Source organism: Pelmatolapia mariae, linkage group LG16_19, assembly GCF_036321145.2.
Source record: "Pelmatolapia mariae isolate MD_Pm_ZW linkage group LG16_19, Pm_UMD_F_2, whole genome shotgun sequence".
Taxonomy (NCBI): Eukaryota; Metazoa; Chordata; class Actinopteri; order Cichliformes; family Cichlidae; genus Pelmatolapia; species Pelmatolapia mariae.
Window position 1 is genome coordinate 21,279,044 of NC_086241.1, and position 21,842 is coordinate 21,300,885.

Genomic DNA, 21,842 nt, shown 5'->3' on the forward strand with positions numbered 1-21,842 from the left:
AGATTCACAGAATTTACAGAAAATGTTACATTTTTGTGATTTATATCGTTGTCAGGACGATAAATGTCTTATATCGGGATATGAGATTTTGGTCATATCGCACAACCCTACAATAGTCAGATTACCAGCAACTATACTGAATATGTTTTATATGATCTGTAATAGAAGTAGACTTTCAGCAGAACAAAAAACTGATAAATCTTTTTTTTTTTTTTTAAATATGAAAGTAATCCAGTTATATTTGTATGCTAATAGATTTATGGGCACAGTACAAATATAAACTGCTAATGGCCAATTGGGCAATACCACACACAAAATGTAAACAAGTGTATGATAAAAGGGGGCTCTACAGCTTATTCAACCTCATTTGTCTCCTTGAGCCTTTTGGCAGGTTATGCTGGTGTTAACACACAGTAATGCATTAAGATCCCCATGGCCCACTAGTGGTATACTGGTGCCCATAGCTGCTTCCCATGGCACTCATATCAACAGAGCAACACTGCTATTAAAAAAAAGAAAAAACAACACACACACGCATTGCTCACATGTGATTCACTTCAACTACTCCTAAATCATACCACTCGATGAGTCAGTGCCAATACTTTCCTCCAGGACCAGGTATTGCTTTTTGATTGTTGCACAGACTTGCTGCTGGGCAATGTTGGATTTTGTGGACTTATTTATTACAGTAACTTTCCCCTCAACTGTCCTCAACTCTAAGTTATAGAGTGAAGCAATATGCTGCAACATGCAGACACTGAGGCTTTCATCAACTCACTTCCCTCTGAGTTGAAGTCCTCTGGGCTTGAAAATCGAGTCTTCTTTCAGAAGATGAAGAGGTAGGTGAAGGTTGGGAGTGAATGGGTGGGAGGAGAGAATAAAGCCTGCTGCTGCTCAAACCAGTAGGCCAGTGCCTTGAAGTGGAAATGAGTAGGGGGGAAAAATGTGCGCCTGAGAGGTATGTGTGCCTATCTAGGATAGGTACCATTGCTTTCTATCATTCAGTTATAGGTCACTTGTACATTAAGGTTCCTAATGACTTAATAGAGACCCCTGACAGTGATCGGTTTTTCACGCATGTGCTCAAGAGTTCTTGGTGTGTGGCAACAAGCATTGCCAGAATCAACTTTTTAGTTCACTGAGCTGTTATTACAAAACACACAGAGAAAAATCTATACAGTGTCGATAGACATTGTTCACAACTGGGCTTTCTCACACATGGTGCTCAGCAGGGTATAGTCGGGCATGTTCTTAGTACTGGAAGTACTCTGGTTTAGGTGGAGAAGCCTGGTTAGAACATGCAGGAGGGAAGACACATGATGCCCACTCGTTTGCTCTGAATTCGACAATTGTTGCTGGTGTTCTTACATGGGCACAGTTAGTGATTACTCGGGGATTGTACTAGAGATCTGTCAGGTTAAAGACCATTTGATGCCTATAGAAATACGGTGGTGCAGTGCATGTTTGAATGAGACTCTAGTCGATTGCCACCACAGCTTTTAACATAAAAGCAACATTTCCACTAGGAAAGAAATTAACCCTGGCATCTTTGACTGGGCGCTACACTAGTGAGGTACAGACTGAACAGCTGAGCCGTTTTGGCTTCGGTCCATATATGTACTTGAAAGAGGGAGAAAGACACTGTAGAATTTATTTCCCACTTTATAGCGCGTATCAGTGTTAACTTGGCAAAGGATGATTTAGCCTCTTTGACAAGTAAACACCGCCCCCCCCCGTGCAGTCAGGTGTTTTTACTTGGGTGGTGTGTGTATGTTTGTGTGTTTAAATTTCTGTAAAGGTTCACCTGAAATGGGCCCAAGAGTCTAGTAGTTGGATTGCAGTCACTGGATACAGAATATTCCCCCATACACTCATACACACACACAGCTATCAGATATGTAGGATACACACTGCTATCCATAAACATGATCTGTTTGTTATTCCTATCTCATCCCTCTTCTTTGCATTTTTGTCAGCTGTGGCCTCTGATGTGCCTGGTCTCCTGCATGTTTTGTGTGTGTGTGTGTGTGGAACAGCTGCCAAGGGACCCCTTGTCTCTCTTCACTCCACTTCTTCTCTCCTCCCTCTCTCTGCCAACAAGTTTCATGGTACTCTGTGTGAACCCTGCAATTTTCAAAACAATGTAAATGTTCTGTTCAGCAGTGACATTTCAGCTTGCTCTGTGGCACAAATGGGTGATTAGCTGTCAAGATGCTCACTTCAGTCATTAGTGGCACACATGAGCATATGACACAAGCCTCAACTGTCAAGTAAACGGTATAAATGTTGTCAGCCGTGTGGCATATCATTATTATTTTAACATGAATTTGAGAAAAGAGGAGACCTCCTTGGTTATGTTCAGCTCAGAGACTTTAACTTGAGGTCTCACTGAAGTGCACGCGCATTTTTAAACACTTCTCTTTGAAAGTACATGAATGAAAAAGTCAGAGACAGGTAAGACAGGAGTTGACTTTGATCCTAGATATGCCTGTCATTATCAAGCCCATGGTGGCTGCTCCAGTTTTCGTTCCCTGTCAGCACCAACTATTTTCAGCCTTTTGATTTAAATAGATGTGTGCACGGCCTGTAGATGATGTCGTCAGAATACCAAGCAGATAATGAGCTTTCATTTCAATCCTTATGAGTAGTGGGGGTGCTCGGTGTGAGTGGAGGAGTAGCTCTTTGTTAATTCTAATATTGCGAGTATCACTCTGCCCTTTACCTCTGAGGTTTCTCATAGCATATCCTGTATCTAAAGTATTTTTTGCACTTGTAATGCTTCAAACAGCCCATGAGTACAACTTGCAGCCTCAATTAGTTTTCTTGTGACTGTAACTGCCTCCTTTCCCCTAGCAGCCGAGGCCATTCTGACTATTGCTTACTTCCAGTTATCTACTTCAGGTTATTGCAACTTTCATTACTGCTCATATACAAGAACTGATTAGTGTTTAGTTATTTCTTACACGATTAAGGGAACATATTATGCAAAATTCAGTTTTTGATTGCTTATGAACATCCCTCCAGTGAGTCTGAAGACCCACAAAATGTGAGATGATCAAGAAGCTTCATCCTTCCGGCAGTTTTGGTTCATTTTTGATGCCATTTCCCCACAACAACAGAAATATCTCTATATGTTTAGTGTTGGTACAATATGGGGCCCATATGTATGAACATCAGAACTACTAAACTGTAATTCAGTGAAAGACTTGAGGACTGATTTAATACAGATTTTTGCAAATTTTGTGATTCAGTGCAATTTATTATCAGCCTTTTTGTCAGTTAGTTGCATCTGTTGGCTCATCTGCTACTGTCTAATTTCATATACACTTTATTTTACGACAGGAGAAATCCCAGAAAAGCCGTTCTCATTTACCCATGTTTGTATTATCATATAGCTGAAGGAGTTTTAAATAACAGAGGTACGGCCCATGTTAACCAGCAGTCAAAACAGCTGTTTCCAAGGTGCTGCTCTGCTCGGTAAAAATAAATTTTTGTAGCCACTCTTTGACAAAATCACCATACCCACATGTTAACGACAACGGCTGCCGTCATTCTAGCCGTGTTTACATTACTGTGCAAAAGTCCTGAGCTCCCCTCATTTCTTTATGTGGCTTCCAAGCAACCAGATTTTATTCTACTTTAAATGTAGTCTTGAGGAATACTTCTCCAGGCTTTCTGAAGGTCTTTCAATGTTTTTTGGACAGTGGCTGCTTTTTAGTTCATTTTCAGTCCAATCCTAGTACCTGACCATTTTCACAGGAATGTTTTTTTTGTTGCTGTTTTGTAGTTTGCTGCTGTTTTTGTTAAGCAACTTAACATTCACCTATGAGTCACTGAAGCAGAAAAAGGCACCTGCCTCAAGGGATGAACCATTGTTGTGTCATAATAATATAGCAAAGAACTAATTTTTAGCTTAGGCGCTCTGTTAATAGCACCCTGTCACAAAAACACATAATGTGTTCCCATTTCTTTAGTTGAATATATGAAAAATGCCAAAGACGGCAGTTTTACGAAGCGCCTTCAGGCAACTGTTCTGTGATTTGACACTGTATGAATAAAATTGAATTGAAAGAGCTATTAGCAGAAAACTAGGCATATCTCCACAGTGTACTTAATTTTTTTTTTAACTGGACAAGTGCAGGACAAAAGAAATGACAGCTGGAAACTATAAAAGACTGAGATAAATCGAAACTGCTACTGCAAAATTTCACAAGAACTGGAAAGAATCTGAAATTTTTGGTTTAAATGATCATCTGTGTATACAGAGGAGTTCAGGAGAGATGTACAATGGAGATTTTACAGGCATGACTCTGTCATGGTTTGAGGCTGCATTTCAGCCAGTGGTTTTCGGGATCTTGTCAAAATTGATGATTTATGGATTCAGAAAAGTACCATCAGATTTTGATCCCCGTGCAATATCATCTATAATGTTTCTGATTGGCAACAGCTTCATTTTTCAGCATGGCAGTGATCCCAAACATGCTGCTGGTGGAGTAAAAATGTACCAAGCCTCCTCAGAGCCTGGACCTCAACACTGTTGAAGCAGTATGGAATCATCTCTACGGAGAATGGAATAAACGGACTTTCAAGCTGTTTAAAATTGTTAAAAAAAAAAACAACTTTTTCACAGCACTATTCATATAAAAAGATCACAATGACTGAAAGCTAGAATGTAGCAGTTTTTTTTCCTTCTTCTTTTTTTCTCCCCTCCATGCACTTTTATGCATCTTTATCTATTGTTTGATCAGCTGAATGTACTGCTCCTCTCTGCCACTCGCCATAGAGAGTACTGGCAGGCCCAGTTTGTTAGTCCCCTGCACCCTCCTGCTCTGCAATGAGTGCAGCTTCATGTAGAATCACACGTGCAGCTGCTGAAGGCTCTCTTAATAAGGGTAGTGTAGAAATATATCAGAGAGCTGTGGGGCATAGACTTTCTCCAACAACCTGGAACATTAGATGTTGGTAGTAAAGTAATGTCCATGACTATTTGAAAAAGTTCCTACTTTTCAGCTGTTTATAACATTTCCCACTTATCATTGGGTGCCCTTTGTGCTCTTTATTAGAATTTGTAACAGCAAAATTTTAAAACTAAACTATTCAATGCTTTTCCAAAATGTGGCATTTTTTCACAAAAGCCTTTTCATCCTAAAAATGATCACCTCTTTATCTCTAAATGCAAGTTTGGATGCAAAATGGATTCTGCACCTTCGCAGATTAACTAGGTTATTAAGCTGGGCAGACATGGTTAAACACACTAAACCAACTAGGTGTATGTGAGAGGACCGTTTGTACAAATGAAGTGAAAGTATGACGCAAGTGAGAGAAGTCTGCCATGTTGGCTCTTCACTGGAAAGTGGCATAGTCAACAATTTGGAACAAGTCTGACCAGGAAAGTACATGCAGAGTAGAATGAGCGATCTATCCAGTTAGTTGAACTGACATGTATAAGACAAGCTATGGGGACATATGAGATTTGTTAACTAGCACCAGACAGACACAATTGGTGTCGACCTGGTAAGAAAAGTGGGGTATTGCGGAGACCAAATTATGATATAACTAATCTGGTAGAAATGTGGGGAAAAAAATTGTGTGTTTGCTACCATCTGTGTAATGTTACTCTTGTTTCTGTTTATGTGCACAGGTTTAGGAAAAACTAAGAGGAAGACAAGTGCCCGAGATGCTTCCCCAACACCAAGCTCAGACACAGAGTACCCCTCCAATGGCAGTGGGGGTGGAGGAGTTGGGGTAGGAGCAGCAGAGAGAATCTACGACCTCAATATCCCTGCTATAGTTAAGTTTGCCTACACAGCAGAGAGGGATGATGAGCTGACCCTGGTGAAAGGCTCCAGAGTGATCGTGATGGAGAAGTGCAGTGACGGCTGGTGGCGGGGCAATCAGGCGGGGCGGGTAGGCTGGTTTCCCTCCAATTATGTCCAAGAGGAGCTCGGAGGGTCAGATGATAGAGGGGAGGGCGATTCCTCGCGGGGATACCTCGAAGGTTCTCAAGGAACTTTGTTGGCAAACGGGCGCACAGGTGGCCGTGGGGTTCTTCACCTGGTTCAGACTCTCTACCCCTTCAGCTCTGTGACAGAGGAGGAGCTAAACTTTGAGAAGGGAGAAGTCATGGAAGTGGTGGAGAAGCCCGAGAACGACCCAGAGTGGTGGAGGTGTAAAAACTCACGTGGCATGGTGGGCCTGGTACCTAAAAACTATGTGATGGTGCTGGACGAGCGGCCTGGCCCGCCCTCCTCTACGTCGAGCTCCCCACAGAACCGCCTCCTGGCACCGGCACGCTCAGGGAGGTTCGCTGGCAGGGACTGGTACTACGGCAACATCACCAGACACCAGGCTGAGTGTATACTCAACGAGAAAGGCGAAGAGGGTGATTTCCTCATACGAGACAGCGAGTCATCGGTGAGTCACTTGGGTGAAGTCATGATAGAGTAGTATTTTGGATACTGGGAGAAACTGAGGATGAATCCTGGTAGAAAAAAAGAGCAGAGTTTGGAAATATAGTCCGCATGTTTCTCCATGTCAGGACCTGCATTTAAGTATTTTAAAAGCTTAAATACATGATGTATATGAAATCTTGACATTTTTAGTAATCAGTCCTATTTAACACAAACATTAGATGCAACCTTTTGGAGCAGCTGATAAGCAATCGCATGATTATTCACATTCACATGCTTAGAGCAGGAGCAGCTGGTCGGAGAAATATTTAACCTGAAACTGCTACAGTAATTACACTCTCAGTGAAAATAACTTCTAGCAAGGATTTTTGTGTTCTTTTTTTTCTTTTTTTCACACAGCTGCTGCAGATTTTCTAGCTGCATATGATGCGAAACTCTTCGTCCACATACTAAAGTTGATCTATTGGATTGAGATCTGATGACTGTGGACGGCATTTGATTACAGAGAGCTCACTGTCATGTTGTGATGATTTGAGCTTTGAGACATGGTGCATTATCATGTAACCACATCTGAAGATGTACACTGGGCTGTTCAAGGGATGGACATGGTCAGCAACAATGCTCAATGCTCAACAAGGCAGAATGGATTCTGAGTTAAACTCTACCATCTGATTGTTGCAGCAGAAATAGGGACTTATAGGACCAGGCAACAATTCCAGTGTTTCCAGTGTTCTGTTGTCCAATTCTAGTGAGCCCATGTGAGTGGCAGCCTCAATTTCCTGTTCTTAGTTGACAGAAGTGGAACCAGATGTGGTCTTCTGCTGCTGTAGCACATCTCTTTCAAGGTTCAACGTGTTGTGGATACAGAGATGCTCTTCTGCACACCTAAGTTGTAACAAGTAGTTATTTAAGTTAATGTTCTCTTCCTATCAGCTCCAAGCAGTCTGGCACTTCTCCTCTGACCTCTGAAATCAACAAGACATTTTCACACAGAGAACTGCCGCTTAGTAGATATTTTCTCTTTTTCGGTCCATTCTCTATAAACGTCAGAGGTGGCTGTGTAGGAAAATTCCAGTAGATCATGAGTTTCTGAAATACTCAGACCAGCCTGTCTGGTACCAATGACAGTGCCAGTTCAGTCATATGTTCAGTCACCTTCCTTTCCCATTCTGGTTTTCAGTTTGAACTTCAGAAGGTCATCTTGACCACGTCTACATGCCTGAATGAATTAAATTGCTGCCATATGATTAGCTGATTAGATTTTTTTTATTGACGGGCACCTGAACATGAATTTGCCAGTGAGTGTATGCTGGCATAGCTTGCACAGTGCTCTCTCCATAACCACCATTTTTTTGTGGTCCAGTGAGACATTGTATAACCTAATAAAGTACCTACAACGCATAATATTGTTAACAAGCTTGTCTTGAGATATCTTCAGTTATGCAAGCACAGCTGAAAAGCTGCTGATTTAAGGAAGCAATAAATCTGGTTAAGGGTTTGGAGCAAAAGCCTTTGTGGCTTCATTACTGGCTGAAAATGGATACAAACCGACAGCTTTGAAATGCATCTTTTTGTTATAAGGAATAAAGGCGATTCCATGCAGGACAGAGTTTATTCGATTAAAAAAAGTTTTTCTTTTTAACGAAAAGGACATTTCACGGTGACCGTTAAATTGAATTGTATATTATTTGTTGCTGTAGATCACCTCTGTCATTGCACTGCAGCCATCTGATGTCAGCTGTTATGAAGTGAATTTCTTCTTTTTTTGTTTTAAGTGCATCTAAAAAAAGATTAGGTTGTGTCTTGGTGCAGGGTTTCAGATTTCTTCAGCATGTTTTTGATGTCATAAATACGGCTTGCATGCGGTCACACCTTAAACTCAGATTTTAGGTGACCTCAGAGAAAACGTCCCACTTACAGCAGTGGAAATTGAAGCGTTAAGAGTAAAACTCTGCACGGACTGAACATCTAAGAAGAGCAATGACATGCATTAAAACACCTTTCTACGTGGGATTGGATGGTATATGGGATTATTCATTTTATTTATTTATTTTCTCACGGAACACCAGAATTTCACATGTTGCAGTCGGATGAATGTAGTTCAAGCTCTTTAAGTTTAGGCGTATGCTGCCACCTGCTGGTTGTAACACAGTCTGCTTTTGAATTTAATTCCACATTTTTCCCCCAGTCATTCTCTGACATTTCTAACCGTAACAACTGTCTGCCTTTTTGTTTTTCAGCCCAGTGACTTCTCCGTGTCTCTGAAGGCGGTGGGTAAGAATAAGCACTTTAAAGTGCAGCTGTCAGACGGAGTGTACTGTATTGGCCAGCGCAGGTTTAACTCCATGGATGAACTTGTGGAGCATTACAAGAAAGCGCCCATCTTCACCAGCGAACATGGGGAGAAGCTGTACCTGGTCAAAGCGCTGCTGTGATTTTACACACCCTCACACCTACACTGGATACTCACACACACACACACACGCGCTCTCATACACCAAACACTAATGCCACTCCCCGACTGTCTTAACTCAAGCCTTAGCCCTGGACCCTCTTGCTGTGGCGTCTGTACCACGTCTAGATCCTCTCTCGCACCTCCGCGTCTTATCTGTCCTAGCAGTGAGCAGGTGAAACTTTCTCTAGCTCTCCAACCGAGCCGTTAACCTGAAGACAGCCAGCACTGTGTCAGCAAATATCTGCATCCTTCATATACAACACCATGCCAAAAGAATTAAATACAAGAAAAAAGGAAAAAAAACAAAACAGCCTCTCAATCTAAGATGTGCAAATTGCAGTGACCAAATCTGCTGCTAACAGAACGCCTGAAGCCTTGTTGGGTGTTGAGCTCTCCTTCTGATGTCATACATAATGTCCATTTACTAGCACGCACATTGTAAGTTACACCATTGCTCTTAATCCACACAGGAGAACAGACATTTAAGAGTTCAGAGAGAACTCAGACCTCTGTGGGACCTAACTCTGGTGTTGTCCTGTCGAATCGCTGGCCATTGTTTTATTTTCTTCACTTTTTTTTTCTTTTTTTCTTTTTAAGAAATGCTTGTTACAGAGTTGATGCTTCTTTTTTTTTTTGTCTCTTTTAAAAAAATAGTTAAATTAATTTCCTCTCTGGAGGTTTAAACTGTTGCTTCTTCATTCAGTGACTTCACAAAGTGACCAGAATCACTCTCTTGCCTTTTGCCCTTTGTCTCAGAGTTTTCACCATTCCTCATTTTCTCCCCATTTAAATTTCTCCTTTCTTTTTTGTTTAACTTAAATCCCTCCTTGTTTCCGTCTTCACAGACCCCATCGTTAGTTTGTAGTACTTAAAATCTGGATACAGCACTTCCTAAAAGCAGTCTAGGTGGGAGCACTAATGCAATAGTGGAGACTTCTGATTTCCTGTAGAGTTTGAATGTTTTATTTGTGTAACCAAATGTGCCACCTTGTACCCATTACTACTGGCTCCAGGGCTGCACTGCACTCGCCATAGTACGCCAGTCGTTCATAACTCTGTGCTCATGCTTTATATAGTGTCACGTTGGACATGTTACTGTTCTCCAGTATTTCACGATACTGACTGAAGAATAATAAAAAGCTTTTTTCTGCTAACCTGAGTAATTACACTTGATCTGCTCCAGCGCCTGCCCATGGAAATAAAATACCTTCTCACATCTGACCGATGAGGACTTTGGAAGGGATATTATACCAAAAAAGTCTTAAAAAAGGAAAAATGGTAAAGTTATTACCTGAGACCCTGTTTCAGAGTATTTAGGAAATGATATACTGCCTTTACAAATCACAAAATCTTTCTTTTATTAACAAATTAATCACGAAATGACTTGGAGTAGTCCAGTTTTACTGAAAATATGACAGGTCTGAAGCCTGGCCTGTTTGAATCTAGCAAAAAAGAAAAATTTAACCAACTTATCTTTATAAAAGTAAAATGAATAGTAATAATCCACCCTGAAATCGGGATTGGCTGCCTTTAGCATGGCCAGCTAAACAGTTTGTGACACTTCAGGCAGAAGTGAAATCAAAGATAATTGTTTCCGGGTAAATATAGAGATGCCATTGTACCCTTGATATGTGTTGTGCATGTCTAACAGGTGTAGGAACAGTAACTGGAGCAGGGCTTAGGTTTCTGTCTCTTTATATATACACATAAATAAAAAAATTCATCTTTCACTGTCAAGAAACCAAATACATTCTCATCTTAGCTGAAAGTTATAACCTTAGTCCCGCCACGCATTCTCCTCTTATTTTCGTTTGCTATGTGCATTTGTTTACCAATGGAAGTGTTGATCATGGGGTCCTCAGCTTTTATATGATATATCTGAATGTTATTGAGCATTGTTATTTAATTCTTGTCTCCACTGTATGTATATATTCAAAATAAGAAGAGGTGCATATATGAATCATTAAGATCCAACTATGGTACTGTATCACCGACAACGTGATGAGAATTGAGATACTTTTGTTCAATAAAATTTTTTGAAGAATACTAAATTACATGTGATCGGTTACTGTCTCAGTGATTACTTTGAAAGGTTAATGCCAGCATGGTGTAGCCGTTCTGCTCTGAGAGAGAGACTTTCTCATTTTCTAATGCGATGCGATCAAATTAACGGTGATACGAGACTCCTGTTAAATTCCTTCTCTGCTGATTTCATTGCTGTCTGATTAATTATCAGACAGCAATGAAATCAAGGCCCTGAGGTTTCAGAGCATTTGCAAATAATTTCCCCACCGTGCTTCATAGCTTGGCTGAGTTCAACTTTTGTCTCAGTATTGTCCCGCAATTGTTTTGGTGTTTAAACTATATGAAAGCAGCTTTAAGCAAGATGTGGAGAAGATGAAGATTTTAAAGATGTTTTTCTATCATCCTTGGGTCTTAAAACCACTTCGGGATTTTACTTTATGCTCCTCTGTGTTCTTTTTAGCACATCAGCTTTTAATAAACCTGACTGCACCGGTTTGAAAAATGAAAATCACTTCAGGATTATTAATTCTAAATTTAGTGTAAAAATTTTTTTTTAAAAAATAGGAGCGTTTCCTTTTTTATTTCACACATTTATTTAAGGGAATCTAACGGGGTTTACCACTGTATACAAGCCCATTCAGCCATTTAAAGTCCCCCCCAGGCCACTTGAATCCTGTCTGGCAAATAGCTAACCCCTACATACGTCAGCTGGTGTAACCAGAATCGTTCTGATGATTGAGGTCACCCTCGCAGGGTGTTTGTGTCTGAGTCAGTCACAATTATACCGCCATCTGCCTCAGCTTTGACAGGACCAAGCTGCCAGTTGGGATTTCATATCTTTATATGAGAGTGATGACTGCAGCATGTCAACGTACCTTAAACTGCACCGGGGTTTATCTGGATTGGCTCTCTAGTCTCACCTTTTTAATGGAGATCGAGTACACCGTCTTTTGGGCCAGCTGTTATTTACAAAGCAGTGTCCACGTGGAAAGATGAGACAGAGCTGTAAAAGTTATTTTGTTATTATTATTATTTTTAATGGTGACTGAAAATGTTAGAGGAGAAAATGTGGACTGCAGTACGCAGAATTCCCCACATGGTGGCAGTATTGGGCTCCTTCGATCGTCACCTGAGAACTGTTCACCTGAGCAGCAGGATTATGTGTTTGGTTGTTCTGGCAACTCACACTGCTGGGAGTCTTTGGCAAATTTAATCTGAATTAATTAAACTCGTATAAAGCTGAATGTCAGCAATTTCATTGATTTTCATTCAGCCTCTTTCAAAATTCGGCTTCAATAATAATGCAGGGTTAGCTGACCAAAGAATAAACTGGTGAACAGGGGAGCACACGTGAATGGTTATCTAAAATTAGTGTACTTGATTTAAAAGGAAAGTGAGCTCAAAGCAACCAAAGGCTCAGCAGGGAGAGGGATCATTACTGACTGACTGCTCTAGTTTAGAGTAATTCAAATCCAATTTCAGTTTGCAAATTACCACAGTCACTTATTTTGGTATTGTTCTTATTTTGTAGTGTTCGTAGCAGCTGAGTCGACTCCCCGTCTCTAGTGGAAAAACAGAAACATTAAATTAATGAAGACATTTGTGCTTCTTAGCTCTGCAGCATGTTTATACCCCACTGACACAAACACAAAGACAATCAGAGGTGTTGTTTGAAAGCAGAGTTGTGGCCATCAGTGTGCGGCACCGACAACCGAGAGAAGGGGCCACAACACAAACGGGGGATACCGATGTCACTAAATATGTGATTAAACAATATTTAAATATTAAGGTAGGGCTTATCCAGCAGAGAGCACAAATGCATTTCTCCACTTCCTGATTGATTGTTTTCTTATTTGTCTCACATGTTTCAGATCATCAAACCAACTCTAATATTTGACAAAGATACCCTGAGAAGATACAAAACGCAGTTTTTAGATCATGATGCCATTTATTATTAAGGGGAAATGATTATCCAAACTTACCTGGCGCTGTGAAAAAGTAATTGCCTCCTAAACCTTTTAACTGATTGTGCCACCCTTGACTGAAAGCATTTTGGATAACTGGAGTCTTTCCTGTCACTGTTGAGGAATTTTGGCCCACTCTTCTTTGCAGAATTGTTTGAATTCAGCTATACTGGAGGGTTTTGAAGCATGGCCTGTATGAAGTCATCCCGAAGCATCTCAATGTAAATCCAGACTTTGACCAGGCCTCTGCAAAAACTTTATTTTGTGTTTTGAGCCATTCAGAAGTGGACTTGGTGGTGTGTTCTGGATCATCGTCCCAATGTAGAACCCAAGTCCAGCAACGCAGCCTCAGACCATCACACAACCACCATCATGCTTGATTGTTGGCGTGATCTTTTATGATTTGCTATGTTAGTTTTACAGCAAATGTAACGAGACTCAAACCTTCCGAAAAGTTCTACTTTTGTATCGTCAGTCCACAAAGTATTTTCCTAAAAGTCCTGGGGATCATCAAGATGGTTTTTTTGGCAAATGTGAGACGAGCCTTTGTGTTCCTTTTGGAACACATTCTTTTAGATGTTGTTTTGGGGTCTTTTGTGACCTCCTGGATGAGTCATTGATGTGCTCTTGGAGTCATTTTGATAGACCAGTCCCTCCTGGGAAGGTTCACCACTGTTCCCAGTTTCCTCCATTTGTAGATAATGGCTCTCACTGTGGCTCTCAAAACCTTAGGGATGACTGTGTAATGCTTTCCAGATTAATAGGTGTCAGTGACTTTGTTTGTCAGCTGTTTCTTTGGACTGTGGTATGATGTGTTGATTTTTAAGATCGTTTAGCCTGCTTCACTTTGTCAGGTTTTATTTAAGTGATATGTTGTGGCAGTGAAACTGAACTCAGCTTTGTGAAAAATGTGGTTAATCACGTCAATCACATCAATCGACTCATGATTTAACAAGGGGTAATTACTTTTTCACACAGGCGAGATAGGTATGAAAGCTGTTCTCCTTTAAGAACTGAAATCATTTAAAAACTGCGTTTTGTGTTTACTCGGGTTATCTTTGACACAGGCGCAAAAATCTAAGCGATCAGGAAGGACACAAATGCTTTTTCACAGCACTGTGTTCACACCAATCCTATCTACTCTGCCCTCCCCTTCCTCATGATCTTTGATGTCAAAGTCTATAATCTGCCTCATGCTCATCCACACCTCTCTTGATGTTGTTTTGCTTTAATTTATTTGCCAGCTCATGTCTGCGGGAGTCCTTGCACTCCCCCTGTTTCACCTTAAGGTCAAACTGTACCCTTTTCAGCTTGTTCTTGTCACCAAACCTCTCTTCTTATTTATTTATTTATTTATTCATCAGCAGATACTTGTCTGTAGGTCATTTTTTAGAAAAACAGCCATCCTGGTTGGGATGGTGGTATCCTCTTAAAAACTGTCACGCACTCAAAATTGTTATTTATATCACCCCCATGTGGCCTGCACAACTAAATCTGTTGTTTCAAAATAGTCCTGCAGGGCTTCACTGGCCACCTGGTCAACCTCTTCAAGATGAAGTTGAAGTTTAATTTAACATCTGTAGACAAATGATCCAGTTATCTGCTTTCCCACATAGTGCTGTCAACATGCTGGGGGAGGAAACCAAAACAACACATGGCGTTTTATACTGTAAAGTAAATACACTAGAATATAGAAAGAAATCTCCATAATCATTAGAGATGGCACGATACCACTTTTTTTTTTATGTCCGATACCGATATTATAAATTTGGATATCTGCCGATACCGATATGAATCCGATATAGTGTAATTTTTAATTAATAAAACTGTTTTTTAATATCTTGCTGCATTGTGTATAAGTTCATAGTCAAGTTTTAAAAAAACATAACACTAAAGCTATTCTGCTATACCTGTATTCAAAAAATATACTGCACCCAAAATGCTTCATAGTTCAGCAACACTCATCAAGCTAATAAACTTAAACCTGCACCATCCTTCCTATTCTGGTGTTTTAAAGAGTACTTAGCAGAAATATTAAACTAATAGGGTTGCCAACTCCCAGCAAAAAAAAGGAAACCACCCCCCAACCTCTGGCTCGTGATGCCCAATCGACGTAATCAACTTTAATTTAATGCAGTGTGAAAAAAAAAATAATAATAAATGCACAGAAATAAATTATTTTTCTACAATAATTAAATAGATTCAACATTTTTCTTCAACAGAATTGCAGACTGCACTGATTGTATCTTCCCAAAAGTACTATAGCTTACTAGGGTATATTAGACTTAATAGTTACTATATACAGTAATGGACTTCTATACATTTTACATCAGATTAAAACTTTGGTTGTAAGATTCAAATTCAATTATTTATTAAAAGCTAGACGTTTTAAATGAGAATAAGAAAGAAAAGTATGTCTTTGTGCCCCCCTTTCCCTGTTAATGCCCTTCCTGCCCCCCTGGCTAAACTTTGCTAGATCCGCCCCTGCACAGTTACCAGCCGTCAGCTAAAAGGATCCTGGTGTAGAAAGTGATATTAAATCAATTCTAACAACAGCTTATCAAGCTTAAGCGTGCTGCTGTTGTTTAGCCGCTGGTTTCCTCTTTCTGGTGCAAAGTATGCGATAAACAAACAAGAGAGACGGACTCGCGACAGAAAAGCCGATCAGCTGATCATTGATCAGTTTCATGATTGAAGTAGCCACAGGAGAGGGAGGGGGAGGGAGGCAGTCGCTCCATGTATCGGTTGTTAAGCTTAACGCCGGAATGCTTTACAAACATTCAGAGATGAACTTACACACTTGCTTTACTTCTCTCTGGGATCACTTTCTCGGAGGTGAAATGCCGGGTTGGCAGCACATAGCGAGGCTCCAAATGCTCAACCAGACCGCTGACAGGTCTCACACGCCACAGCCGCTCTATCACGTGACGCAAACTGCTCCGACGTTAAAGGTTATGAGCTGAGTTACGCCATGTCGCAAGTTTTCTGAGGTGCTTTTGTGATATTTAATGGATCGGATTACATTTTTTATTTCTCTCCGATATCCGATCCAGTAATTTAGGCCAGTATCGGACCGATACGTAATATCAAATCGGTCCATCTCTAATAATCGTATGACACCCACGAACAAGTACTTGGTGACAGTGGGAAGTAAAACCTCCCTTTTAACAGGAAGAAACCTCCAGCAGAACCAGGCTCAGGAAGGGATGGCCATCCGCCATGACCAGTTGTGGAGAATGGTGATGCATAAACACAGAGAGAGTGAAAAGAGATGAGTGAAGAAGAAACCCTCCATTCATTATGGAAAGCCTCAAAGCAGTCAGAGTATATCAGTGTAATAAAATAAGATTTATCAAATCGTAAAAGTAGAGAGGATGTCTGTTTAGCAGAGAAAGAAGTACTCTATTGGGATAATATGTTACTATGAGATCTTTAAAATATGACAGGGTCTGATTATTCAAGATTTTTTTATGTGAGGAGCAGGATTTTAAATTCAATTCTGGATTTAACAGGGAGCCAATGAAGAGAAGCCAGTGTGGGAGAAATACAGTGGCTTGCAAAAGTATTCGGCCCCCTTGAACTTTTCCACATTTTGTCACATTACAGCCACAAACATGAATTAATTTTATTGGAATTCCACGTGAAAGACCAATACAAAGTGGTGTACATGTGAGAAGTGGAATGAAAATCATACATGATTCCAAACATTTTTTACAAATAAATAACTGAAAAGTGGGGTGTGCGTAATTATTCAGCCCCCTGAGTCAATACTTTGTAGAACCACCTTTTGCTGCAGTTACAGCTGCCAGTCTTTTAGGGTATGTCTCTACCAGCTTTGCACATCTACAGACTGAAATCCTTGCCCATTCTTCTTTGCAAAACAGCTCCAGCTCAGTCAGATTAGATGGACAGCGTTTGTGAACAGCAGTTTTCAGATCTTGCCACAGATTCTCGATTGGATTTCAATCTGGACTTTGACTGGGCCATTCTAACACATGGATATGTTTTGTTTTAAACCATTCCATTGTTGCCCTGGCTTTATGTTTAGGGTCGTGGTCCTGCTGGAAGGTGAACCTCCGCCCCAGTCTCAAGTCTTTTGCAGACTCCAAGAGGTTTTCTTCCAAGATTGCCCTGTATTTGGCTCCATCCATCTCCCCATCAACTCTGACCAGCTTCCCTGTCCCTGCTGAAGAGAAGCACCCCCAGAGCATGATGCTGCCACCACCATATTTGACAGTGGGGATGGTGTGTTCAGAGTGATGTGCAGTGTTAGTTTTCTGCCACACATAGCGTTTTGCATTTTGGCCAAAAAGTTCCATTTTGGTCTCATCTGACCAGAGCACCTTCTTCCACATGTTTGCTGTGTCCCCCACATGGCTTGTGGCAAACTGCAAACGGGACTTCTTATGGTTTGCTGTTAACAATGGCTTTCTTCTTGCCACTCTTCCATGAAGGCCAACTTTGTGCAGTGCACGACTAATAGTTGTCCTATAGACAGATTCCCCCACCTGAGCTGTAGATCTCTGCAGCTCGTCCAGAGTCACCATGGGCCTCTTGGCTGCATTTCTGATCAGCGCTCTCCTTGTTCGGCCTGTGAGTTTAGGTGGACGGCCTTGTCTTGGTAGGTTTACAGTTGTGCCATACTCCTTCCATTTCTGAATGATCGCTTGAACAGTGCTCCGTGGGATGTTCAAGGCTTGGGAAATCTTTTTGTAGCCTAAGCCTGCTTTAAATTTCTCAATAACTTTATCCCTGACCTGTCTGGTGTCTAAATCCAATCGAGAATCTGTGGCAAGATCTGAAAACTGCTGTTCACAAACGCTGTCCATCTAATCTGACTGAGCTGGAGCTGTTTTGCAAAGAAGAATGGGCAAGGATTTCAGTCTCTAGATGTGCAAAGCTGGTAGAGACAGACCCTAAAAGACTGGCAGCTGTAATTGCAGCAAAAGGTGGTTCTACAAAGTATTGACTCAGGGGGCTGAATAATTACGCACACCCCACTTTTCAGTTATTTATTTGTAAAAAATGTTTGGAATCATGTATGATTTTCGTTCCACTTCTCACGTGTACACCACTTTGTATTGGTCTTTCACGTGGAATTCCAATAAAATTAATTCATGTTTGTGGCTGTAATGTGACAAAATGTGGAAAAGTTCAAGGGGGCCGAATACTTTTGCAAGCCACTGTATGCTCTCTCTTTCTAGTCCCTGTCGGTAAGCTCACTACAGAGGTTTGGATCAGCTGAAGGCTTCTCAGTGAAAATGCTTTAACTAGTTTTTCAACATCAATCTGAGACGGGATATTTACAGTTTTAAAGATATTGTGCATATTAATGAAGGTAATCTCATGTATGTGTTTATTATTCACAGTGAAGGAAACATCCTGGTCAAAACCAACCAAGATTTCTCACAGTGTTACTGAAGGTCAAGATAATGTCATGCAGAGTTCAATAACCTCAGTTTTGTCTGACTATTTTAGTTTAAAATTAGAGATAATCAATGCATTTATTATCATAAAGACGCACAAGTAGGTTAACTTAACTGACTGTATTATCTGGCCTCATATGTAAATATAGTTGGTGAACAACTAAGTATTAATATCGGATCAATACTTTCGTCTAAGTTCAGTATTTAGCCCAAACAATTGTGTTAAATTAAAATATACCTCAGGCATGTATTATTAGAAATGAACTTTTTTGTGTTGACTGTCACATTCAAATTTTTTTACAACCTATAGCACATTTAAACAACAGAAGCTGACCCGAAGTGCTTTAAAGCTGGACACATTTATATTCCAGCTCTCCAAAAACAATAAAAACCCAGTCTCAAAATACATGAAAAACTAAAATGTGTATTTTCTAATGACTCATTATTGAGGAAAGTAAAAGTCCCAATGATTTAGCATTAAAATGTGTTGAGAATTTGCAGTTTAACGATGATCCATTGGCTCATCAGCCCTGCACATAACTATGATTATAAACACTATTCCTTCCAATCAAATTCAGCCTACTTAAACCCCCCAAAATGTCAAAAAGTTTTCACGTAAACAGAAACCCTAAAATACTTTGCAGCATAGCAAAAAGTTTTTTAAAGAGATAAGCTATGATGTTTTGCCACGAGAGCAGGCAGTGTGAACCAACTCAATCTGTCCAGATTCCAACAAGCAGAAAGATTTCTCTCATCAAAAACTAGAGCTCAAAATGTTTGCTTTGTTTGGATCCTGGATAAATCCCGCAGTTGTTACCACCTGGTTAAAAACTGGAAACAAAAATGAGAAGTGACACAAGGGTATGTTGGCGCGGTGAATGTTTGCAGTGCTTATACTATAGAGTGATAGTGTGAAGTAATGAATGCTGGGTAATACAAAAAGACAAATGAGACGGCTGTAGGAGACAGCTGTGAGAGAAAAAAATAGGTATTTTATACTTTTGGAAGCACAGATGTTGCAGGTAGGAAAACAGATTCATCCACTGTTAAAAATAATAAGTATAAGAAATATTTAAAAAGAGAATGCGTGATGCTGTCAGAGTTTCAAAATTAAGAAAAACCTGCTTGGAGTCCATTTTTACAATTCAGAAATGAAAAATGATACATAGGAATCTGTTCAACTGTTTAACACTTTTTCCTGTGTACCCAAAGAAAAGGCTACAAAATCATTTCTATAGACCAGGGTGTTCACAACACAACACAACAAACAAAGTAGTGGGCAAAGATCACACCAAGAGCTGAGACTGTCAGAGGTGAGAAAGAACCCAAGGGCAACCCACAAAACACCTGCAGAAATCAGAAGTTGCTAAAATCATTGTCCATGCCTCCACTGTAACAGAAACAGTGGATAAAAACATGCGACATGACTCATCTGTTTTTCCCCTCTGTATTTTTGTAGGGTCTTTACCATATAAAGCACCTTGAGGCGACTGTTGTTGTGATTTGGTGCTATATAAATAAAATGTAATCGAATTGAATCTGGTTGGATTCTGATTATATTGCCATATAAAAATTGCTGAGCAATTATATCATCCTGCAGCAGCAACTATGTCACTATTTGTGGGGAAATTTCTGTTTAAAAAATCTCTCAGATTTTGCTGTTACTCTTGTCAGTGGCAAGACATTTTTAAACATTGAAAGAATACAGAAACAGTCAGAGTTTTGTTCAGAGAACTACGTGCGCACGGGTGAGTGATCGGGTGATACTCACACCGAGGCTTTGCAGTCAGCTTTATTTATACATCGCAACATTCCCTGTTTTTTCAGGCTTTAACAGACAATCTGGGCATGTATAGGACACAGTGTGTGTGTGTGTGTGTGTGTGAGTGTATTGTCTATCTCGAGGAAAACAGAAGCCAGTTGGGTCCTGTTTCCAAGGGTGTCTGCAAGATACTTTTACAGGAGTCAGCGATTACTGCAGGGCTCATGTGTATGTGTGTGAGAAGAAGCAAAGACAAAACATAAAGATATGTGAACACTATGTGCTTTTCAGGCCTTTCTTAACATAAGCATATGAGTAAATGAAACATTATAAGGAAAAACATCACAAAATCTCTTAACATTCCCTGCTGTTGTTCATATATATTTATGTACTTCAACTACTAGTTACTTGCAGAAGCATTTTCAACTAGAGTATCATTTTGTGAAAACGTACATGATCAACTTTATTGGGTTTACACAGTTAGTGATTAAAAATCATCTTCTTCAACTTGTACCTCTTCTTGAGCTTGTTCATTTTGAGATAATGCAACATAAGCTTGCAATCTTACAGTAAACATTTTGCTTATCATACTCCGAATACAAGGCAGTACACGTGGAAAATAAGCAAAGTAGCATAAGGAGCATTCCAACGAATGTTAGTCCTTTAGTGAGTAATGACTTCCACGACCCACTAAACAGCCATGTGAGCCAGTCCTCGGTGTTGTGTGTGTAATCTTGCTGCTGTACTCGTCTGAGCTGACGTAGCGTGTTCAGTGCGTCAGACAAGTTGGTGGAATGCACATTATCAGGTGTTTTGCATTAAGAGGCATGTGCGAACAGATGTAATAGTTTCTGTCTCTTGTGGAGTTGTACACATAACGGTACCAGGCATTGTTCATCCATGGGTGGTTGTGATCTTGTGTCATGTCGTCTGGATGTATTGTGTCATGTGTCAATCTTGTCCTTCTTCTTCTGAAATCAGTGACAGCAGTCCCAACAGAATTGTGACACTGGCCACCAGAACGAGTAGGGTCTTCATGATGACCGAACACACCTGGTCCTGTGAGTGAGTAGACTAGGGGCGAGAAGAACAAGGGCGGGATTTACCCAAACAGCCCTCTCTCCACCTCCCAGATCACTAACAGGCAGGGGTGCTGGCGTCTTAGTGTGGACTGTCGCTCACTTTCTTACAGTGGCTCTGATGAATCCAGGAAGGTCGTTCAGCAATTTTGCAGGCTGTTGGTGTGGCCAGGAGGACTTGGTAAGGTCCTTCCCACCTCGGGGAGCTCCACTTTTTCCTCTGGAGCACTTTTATCAGGATCCAATCTCCTGGTTTCAACCTGGAAGAGACTGGAAGAGAATCATCTGGCAGTTGATTGTTCAAACTATTTCTTTGTTTTCTAACGGTTCGCTTGTAATGGGTACTCTGCGGGTGATATGAGAAGTGATGTTTTATACTGAAGCCCAGTGCTTCAGAGACTTTTGATATTACCTCATTTACGAAGTGTGTAGCACAATAGACAATTCAATCAAGACCTTGAGCCATAAACAGACCTCACGCACAGACATTGTTTTCATAACCAGACAATTTTAGACCTTGTTCCTTAAATCTACATAAATATCCTCTGGGTGACATAAAACACATTTTAAGTAATCAATTGCTTCTCATAAAAATTATGTATTGGGATGTTCGTGTGCAGCATTTTGCATGTCAGCACAAGCATTTGCGAGCAAAGCATTCTTCATTGCACAAGCGTGTGTGTGTGCCATTTCTCCCTCTATCAACGAGTGCACATGTGTT

At 40.5% G+C, this 21,842-nt stretch overlaps 1 protein-coding gene across 1 annotated transcript in view; it reads left to right on the forward strand.

Annotated features, from left to right (window-relative positions):
* The window catches only part of nck2a (NCK adaptor protein 2a), a 41,467-nt gene extending 30,572 nt beyond the window's left edge, over positions 1 to 10,895 (forward strand). The window contains exons 3-4 of the mRNA XM_063499666.1: positions 5,642 to 6,414; positions 8,651 to 10,895. Coding sequence (XP_063355736.1) covers positions 5,642 to 6,414; positions 8,651 to 8,845 — 968 coding nt within the window. The 3' untranslated portion in view covers positions 8,846 to 10,895. The remainder of the gene's footprint in view (positions 1 to 5,641; positions 6,415 to 8,650) is intronic.
* Positions 10,896 to 21,842: the final 10,947 nt, after the last annotated feature.